This window comes from Dromiciops gliroides, chromosome 6, assembly GCF_019393635.1.
Source record: "Dromiciops gliroides isolate mDroGli1 chromosome 6, mDroGli1.pri, whole genome shotgun sequence".
Lineage (NCBI taxonomy): Eukaryota > Metazoa > Chordata > Mammalia > Microbiotheria > Microbiotheriidae > Dromiciops > Dromiciops gliroides.
In genome coordinates, this window is record NC_057866.1 from 15990668 (window position 1) to 15998431 (window position 7764).

General features: G+C 52.9%; 1 protein-coding gene across 4 annotated transcripts in view; it reads right to left on the bottom strand.

Annotated features, from left to right (window-relative positions):
* The window catches only part of DTX4 (deltex E3 ubiquitin ligase 4), a 37839-nt gene extending 30388 nt beyond the window's left edge, over nt 1-7451 (bottom strand). Inside the window, exons 1-2 of one of the 4 annotated variants that reach the window (XM_043969593.1) lie at nt 2845-3023; nt 2048-2177 (exon numbers count right to left, since the gene is read on the bottom strand). Coding sequence is in view for 1 of the 4 variants with exons in the window: in XM_043969591.1 (XP_043825526.1) it covers nt 6401-6617 (217 nt within the window). In the remaining 3 variants the exon portion in view is untranslated. Of the gene's footprint in view, nt 1-2047; nt 2178-2844; nt 3024-5651; nt 5679-6400; nt 6708-7334 lie in introns of those variants that run through there. The other 3 variants (XM_043969594.1, XM_043969591.1, XM_043969595.1) reach the window with 3 other exon arrangements.
* Nucleotides 7452-7764: the final 313 nt, after the last annotated feature.

A 7764-nucleotide genomic window follows, 5' to 3' on the forward strand; every position in this document is an offset into this window, starting at 1 on the left:
TCTATTCCCTTGTCTTTGATTTTATTAATTTCACCTTTGCTGTTTATTTTATTCCCATTAATAAAACCTGATTCGTTTGTGGAAAAGAGACTGTCAGGCTCCTTTCTTATTGGCCTGGGAGAAATATCTAAAAAGGCAGTTCAGAGGGGAGGGAGCTTTGGACCTAGAGGTCCCTCATTATTTCTGGGACCCCAATATTCAATTGAGCCATTCAATTAACTCTCCCTATATTAAATTTGGCCCCCACACCAGGAAGATTCATCTTCCTAAATTCTAATGCAGCCTCAAACACTTTTTAAGTATGCAACCTTGGGCAAGTCACTTAACTTTGCTTGCCTCAGTTCCTCATCTGTAAAATGAGCTGGAAAAGGAAATGGCAAACCACTCTGGTATCTTTGCCAAGACCCCAAATGTGGTCACAAAGAGTCAGGGAGAGGGGGTGGCTAGGTGGCGCAGTGGATAAAGCACTGGCCCTGGATTCAGGAGGACCCGAGTTCAAATCTGGCCTCAGACACTTGACACTTACTAGCTGTGTGACCTTGGGCAAGTCACTTAACCCCCACTGCCCCACAAAAAATTAAAAAACCAAAAATCAAAAAAAACCCCAAAGAGTCAGGGAGGAGTAAACAAAACAGAATTATCATCCCTAATTTATAGATGAGTAAATTGAGGCTGGTTGTGTTCGAGCCAAGACTCAAACCCTAGTGTGTTCCCACTCCAGGACTGCCACCCCTTCCACCAAACCCTGGCTGCCTTTTCTACCTGAATAGCAGAAAACATAGGTCTTTGGAAAGTAAATCTAGGTCATAGTGGGTATGATGATGAAGGATATGACCAAGGCTTGTGGAAACAACGCTGCCATCTTGTTCCACCTCCTTCCCACCAATATCTCCCTTCACTCCGGGTCTTTCTGATTGTCTGGCCCCAAATGCCAGGAAAGAACAGGTTTAGAATCTGAAATGAGCTCAGAGCCTGAAGCTGAGCTGAGGAGTATGCAGGGGCCGGGGCACCTTCAGCCAGGGTCTCCCTGGTGACTGGCAGCAATGAGGTCACAAGTAGAGAGACTGGAAAGGAATAGGAGGTAGGGAGAGGACAAGGCAGGCAAAGAAGGCAACTTCTGAGCCAACGAAGCTCTCTCCAACACAGGAAAAGGTTTGGAGACTTGATGAAGCAACAAAAAAGAGGAAGAAAGATGGAGAAGAGAAGGCTTGGAAGGAAGGGAAAGGAGGCAGTTACCTCTGGGCAAGTTAATTTCAGTTCCCTATTGTTTGGGTAATTTTATTCCAAATTTTAAAGTCTTGCTGGTGAATGGGGAGGTAATGTCCTTACAAAGCCACCAGTGTATATGGCCTAGGGCCTGGTGCATACTTCAGTTCATGTCTGGTACAGGGGAAAAAAAAAAGTAGATTTAGTGTTAGAAAGCCCTATATTAGAATCCTGCCTTTGGAAAGCCTCCTCTGTTTGACCTTGGCCATCTCACTTAAGCTCTTTGGGCCTCAATTTAACTATCTGTGAAATAAAAGGGTTCTAAAGGGTCCACCCAAGCCCAACTCCTGTGATCCGATAAGACTTGAATACAAGGCGTTCTAGCCTGATGCACTACTGTAAACCCTGCTACTGGGGAGGTTGAGATTGGTGGATAGATATCTTGAGCTTGGGAATTCTGAGCTGCAGAGCCTTTCAAATCATTTAGTCAAACCCCCTTATTGTTCAGATCAGAAAACTGAGGCCAGGGAAGCGACATGCCTGCTGGTGCAATGTCACAGAGATAGAACAGATTCGAATCCGGGTCCTCAAACTCCAAATCACTGCAGCCCCTCTCCTGGACTCAACTTCTTCATCTGTCAAATGATGATTGAAAAACAAAACGAAACACTTTCTCTACTACACCTCATCTCACAGGGTTATTGTGAAAATCACATGAGATAATGGACATGGAAGCACTTTAGAAATGAAGAAAATGAGGTGCTATTTCTATTTACATTGGCAATTTGACTTCCTTTCTCCTCTATCACACCATTGGATGGGAACATTCCCCAGAACTTACTAGTGTGCGGGACAGGAAGCTCGGGGTGGTCATTTTAAAACCTTCAAATGAACATTGGCTATGGATTCTTCTTCTAGAGTCTCAGGAAGCACATGCTGCTCTCTCCTTGGGCTTACTTACTTGTTGCTCCCTACACACACACACACACACACACACACACACACACACACACACATACATATGGTATTCTTCCTGTATATATACATATATATGTATGTATAAATATATGTATATGTATACATAGGCATATATACACATATGTGTATAAAATATTTTAAATAAATATAATAACAAAATAAATCAAATAATAAATATAATATATAAATACATTCATATACATGATATACATATATATGTGCATACACATACATATACCTATATATGCACACACACATGGTATATATGTAATATCTATGTAATAAGAATTTATATTATCATAGCATATACATATGTATATATAATGTCTATCCCCTTTCTGTGCCTATGTATATAAACTACCTCCTTGGCTAGCAAGTGCTCCATCTTCAACCCTCCCTTTCAAAATCCCTAGTTTCCTTCTTGTTTCAACTCAAATGTCACCTCCAGGGAGTCCCCCATGAAAAACTCCCTCTAACAATGTAAGCTGGTCTGTCCAGGATGTACTTAGTTGTTAACTGTGGGTGGTCCCACCGGCCTAGCTCCCAGGACCTCTTCCCTTCTCCCTCTATAATACTTCACTTGATGATCTCATCAACTTCCATGGATTCAATTATCACCTCTATGCTGATGATTCTCAAATCAACTTATCAGGCTCTAACCTCTCAGCTGACCTCCAGTCTTGAATCTCCAATTGCTTTGTCCTGTAAACATCTTAAACTCAACATGTCCAAAAATGAACTCATTATCTTTCCCTTCCAAACCCTCCCCTATTAGTCAGCCTTTCAGTTCCTCAGGCTCACAACTTTGGTGTTATCCTTAACTGACTCTCTCTCTCTCTCTCTCTCTCTCTCTCACACACACACACACACACACACACACACACAGCAGCAGCAGCAGTAACATGCAACCTGTTGTCAAGGCCTGTCGATTTTACCTCATAACATCTTTCATATAGGCCTCCTTTCCTCCTCCTGACACTGTCACGCCCCCCTGCCCCCCCCCCACACCCAGTATAGGCCCTTATCACTCTATATCTGGACAGACCCACCTGCTGTTGGGTCTGTCTGCCTCAAATCTGTCAGAGCTCTCTTCCTAAAATGGCAATACTGACCCTGTCACCCTTCTCAAATAAACTCCAGTGACTCCCTGTCACCTCCCAGATCAAATACAAAATCTGCTGTTTGGCATTCAAAGCTCTCAGTAACTGACCCCACTGTGCAATGCTCTGTGATCATTAATGGTGCAGCAGAATGTCAGCTTCTTGAGGGTAGGGGCCAGTTCCTCCGAGGTTGTCGGTTGTAGATCCCAAACCTAGCAGAGCACCCGGCACAGAGAAAACATTTGTCTCATCACCATCATCAGGTTGTGGAGGGCTCTCAGGTCTGCTTAACAAGACAGAGGATGTCCGGGCTACAAGGGACCCTTAGAACCTAGAATGCCTGGGGATGTGGTGTATACTGCCCAGTGAAATGCAGAAGGTTCTTTTGTCTGGATCAGCCCAGAACGCCTCGTACACAGGGACAGGGACTTGGACCCTCCGCTTTCATTGGCAGAGACAGCTCAGGATGGGGAAGCTCTCTCTTCCAAGGCAGGTGAGCACATGCTCTGCCCCTGGGAGCCTGAAAAAGTGGCCTAGGCCATTGAGGGGAGGCTCCCATACTTGAACCAAGGTATTCCTGGCCCCCAAAGGCAGCTCTCTTACCTGTGCCGCTCTCCTTGCCCCTTGTAGGCACTTGAGAAATGCTGCTTGAATTCAATTGTTTCCTATGTCAAGAGATGTAAGGGATGGGGGGCAGCTAGGTGATGCAGTGGATAGAGCACTGGCCTTGGAGTCAGGAGGACCTGAGTTCAAATCTGGCTTACTAGCTGTGTGACCCTGGGCAAGTCACTTAACCCCAATTGCCTCACTAAAAAAAAAAAATTAAAAAAAATATTTTTTAAAAGAGATGTAAGGGAACAGAACAGAAAGGCAGATCTCCAAGGGGTCATCGATAGAATCTGGCTGGTTCAACCTTATTTTCCCATGATGGAAAATGGAGGTTCAGGAAGGAGAAACCACTTCAATCTCCTGACAAAGCCAGGGTTAAGGTTAGAAAGTGGGCTCCTTCAAACCTGCCACCCATCATGCTTTACTGCCTGGAGGTGGGGGATGTTGCTTAGCTATGGTGTCAAGGCAAACTCTGCTGACTTGCAGGTTTCTCTCTCTTCTTCCTCCCTTATCCGTAGCCTTGTCCCAAAGAGGACAAAATAAAGCACCTACTTGAAAAGGGCTACCCCCGAATTCCTACCCAGATTTCTGCAGAGTAAAATCCCCAGGAGTCAGAGCTGGGAGTAGTGAGCACCACAGCCCACTGAAACTACACCGGGTGAAGAGGGGAGTGTTATTCTGATAAAAAAAAAATTCCCCACCTCCAAGGTTATTTTGAGCTGAACTGGAATTCCCTGTTAGATGTCTCCCCTACCTGCCTTCTCCCAGGCCCAACCCCACCCCCACTATGCACATCCAAAGAGAGAGCAGCACCCCCCCCCCAACCCAGAGACACACAGTCTTTTGCTTCCCTGCCCCCCACAGCAACCTCCATCCAAATGACACTAGGGCTGTGGGGCCTTCTTAATCTGCCTAGCTCAGTCTTTCCACATTCCTGCTCTTTATTCCCTCCCTATCAGGAGTCTTCCTGCCCCAAGAGCCACCCCCCCACACACTTTCTCCCTGCAGTGTATCCCCTCTCAAGGAAAGGGGTCAGGATCCTGGTAATTCTGGAATCTATCCCAGAAACCTAAAACCTCACCAGTGTGTGTCTGCAAGGTACTTACTTGCCAAAGAGAAAACCAAGAGAAAAACAAAATGAGGAAGAAAATTCCCTTCCCATGACGATCCTAATTAGCACACAGGATTTGGGGTCTTTCCAATGAGTACAAGCATGCTGTGAGCAAACAGCTGTTCCTTGGCCCTCCGGGACCCTCCTAATCATCCTCTCCAGAGCCCCAGCCCTCCCTCCCTCCCTCCAGCAGCTGGGCTCCCCAGTCTCCTAAGTTGCACCGGGCTGCAACCTCAGGCCCAATTCTCACGCAGAAGGGGCTAAGGGAGGATTACCCCCTTAGTCCACTAATGAATCGGTTAAATCCTGTGAATAATGCAGAACCCCAAAGAGCCAGGCTTGGGCAGAGTTCCTTAGCCCTGGTCAGTCCCCATACAAAGCAATGCAGCTCCCTTCTGACTGCCAGCTCAGGGTCCTACTCAGTCCCAGATTGTGCCCGTGGTTTGCCATAGATTCTCCAAGTTGCCAGACCCCGAGCCCCCCCACCTCCCAGTATTAAGGTTTCCCCTCACTTTCCCTCATCCAAAGAGGTTCCAAGCGAACGGGTCATTCCTGGAAAACAAACCCATTTTCTCCACTAAAAGAGGGAGAGTCACCTCGGAGAGGTCATGGGTCATATTCCTGGGGGGACGGAGAAGGGGCCATACCCAGCAACTATCTGGACGACCTTTCTCTGAAAGAATTCGCCTCCTGCTGCTGCTGCTGCTGCTGCTGCCAAACCCCAGTTGGCAAAGTGAATGAGCCTGCCTGGCCTGGCATTCATCAGCCTTCCCTCTTTCTCCGACGCGCCCTCCCCCCTAGCCCAGCCCCTTCCCCATCTGCTCCAGGCGTTTGCTCGGGCACTCTCCGGTGCTGAACCCCGGCCTTGGGACAGGGAATTGCGAGGCATCCCTGGTATTCCGTCCTGCCTCCACCGACCAAGCCCCCTCCTCCCCGACATGCCCTGGGGGAAGAACCCGAGGCTCTGGGGAATTCCATCTTGCCCCAAGTTGGTCCCAGACACCGGAGCTGACAGCAGAGGGGGCTGATGGAGCCCAGGAGCAGGGAGGGTGGTGGGGCGGAAGGATGTCTCCGCACACACCGAGGGGGCAGTGCCATGGGGGGGGCGGGGGCAGCATGGGGGGAGGGAGGGCCTGGAGGGCATTGGGGCCGGGTATGTCTCCGGGTCGGGAGGGGCTGGGGATGTCTCCGCACACCCAGGGGCAGTGCCATGGGGGGGGGGGCAGCCAGGGCGGAGGGAGGGACTGGAGGGCATTGGGGCCGGGGATGTCTCAGGGGGCGGGAGGGGCTGGGGATGTCTCCGCGCACCGAGGGGGCAGTGCCAGCCCGGGGGGAGGGGGGGAGGCGGCCAGGGAGGGCTGGCGGGGGGGCGGGGGCGCGGAGAAGAAGGGCTCACCGGTGTCCTGCCGGAATTGGTGCATGGACTGCAAGTCGATGATGTAGGGCGACAGGCGGCTGTCCACCTGGCCCAGCACCACGCTGCCGCTGCCGGCGCGGGGGCCCCCGGCCCGGATCACCGCCTCGATGTGGTGGCTCACGGCCGGGCTGTAGGGTCTCCAGCGGCCGTGCTCGTTCAGCCATTCCCAGACCACCACGGCCGAGGCCAGCAGCATGGCTGGCGACGGTGGGCCCGCGGTCGCCGCCGCCGCCTCCTCCGCGCAGCCCCCCGGGAGCGCCTGGACCGGGCCGCCGGCCTCAGCTCCTCGCCTCGGGCCCCGGGCGCGCCCCGCATCCACCCGGGCCGCCGCCCGCCGCTCCAAGGGGGCCGGAGGCTTCACGCGCCGAGCCGGCCGCCCGAGCCCGCGCGGGCCGGGGGGGCTCCGTGCGGCCGCCGGCCCGCGGCTCCGAGCGGGCTCCCGCGGCCGCCGCGCCCCGGCCCGGGCACCAGTTGCGCCTCCGCTGCGGACGCCCGGCCGCCGGGGATCTCGGCCAGCCGGCCTGCGCCCAACTGCATGCTCCGTCGGCCGGGGCGGGGTGGGGGCTGGCCACCCCTCCCCCGCGGGTCCCCTCCTCCGGCCCGCCCTCGCCGGGTCCGCGCCCCCCTCCCCGCTCAGGCCCCTCCTCCGGCCCCCTCCCCCGGCGCCTCTCTCCCCCAGCCGCAGTCGCGGTCCCGCCCCCTCCCCAGGGCCTGCGCCGAGCTCACTCTCCTTCCCCTAGCAGCCCCCTCTTCTCGGGCCCCGACCCACAGTCCGGGACAAATGCTAGGCGCCTCCACCCCACCCCGAGATGGCCGCCCTCACCCCGACTTGGCATCCCCCAGTCCAAGGCGATCTCTTACATACACACACACACGCGCGCACACACACAAATACACACACGAGCGCACGCACACTACATCCTCTGCTTTCTGTCATTTTCTTGCTTTTTTAAAATTCATGTTTTAAAATGCATTGACATCAGCGTCAGCTGCACCAGCTCTCGGGAACGCAGGGGCTCCGGCTCGCGAGCGCGCGCACATACACACAGGGACACAGGCACGAGCGCGCGCACGCCCACCTTCATCCTTCTCCTATTACCTCATGCTAGGCTCTAATCCGGGAGCCTGTCCATCACGATGGCCGAGGCCACGCCCCCCAGCTCCCACTACTCGCGTGGTTCCCTGGAGCCCAACCGCCCCCTGCTGGCCTCTGAGGGAGCCGGCCAGAAAGGGTCGGACCTGGTCCTCCCTAAGGTGGGTTTTCACACCTGGCCAGGGCTCCTACTGAGAGTTCTAGCATGGCAGGGATGGAGGGCACCCTGCAACTGCAGGAATGGCTTACT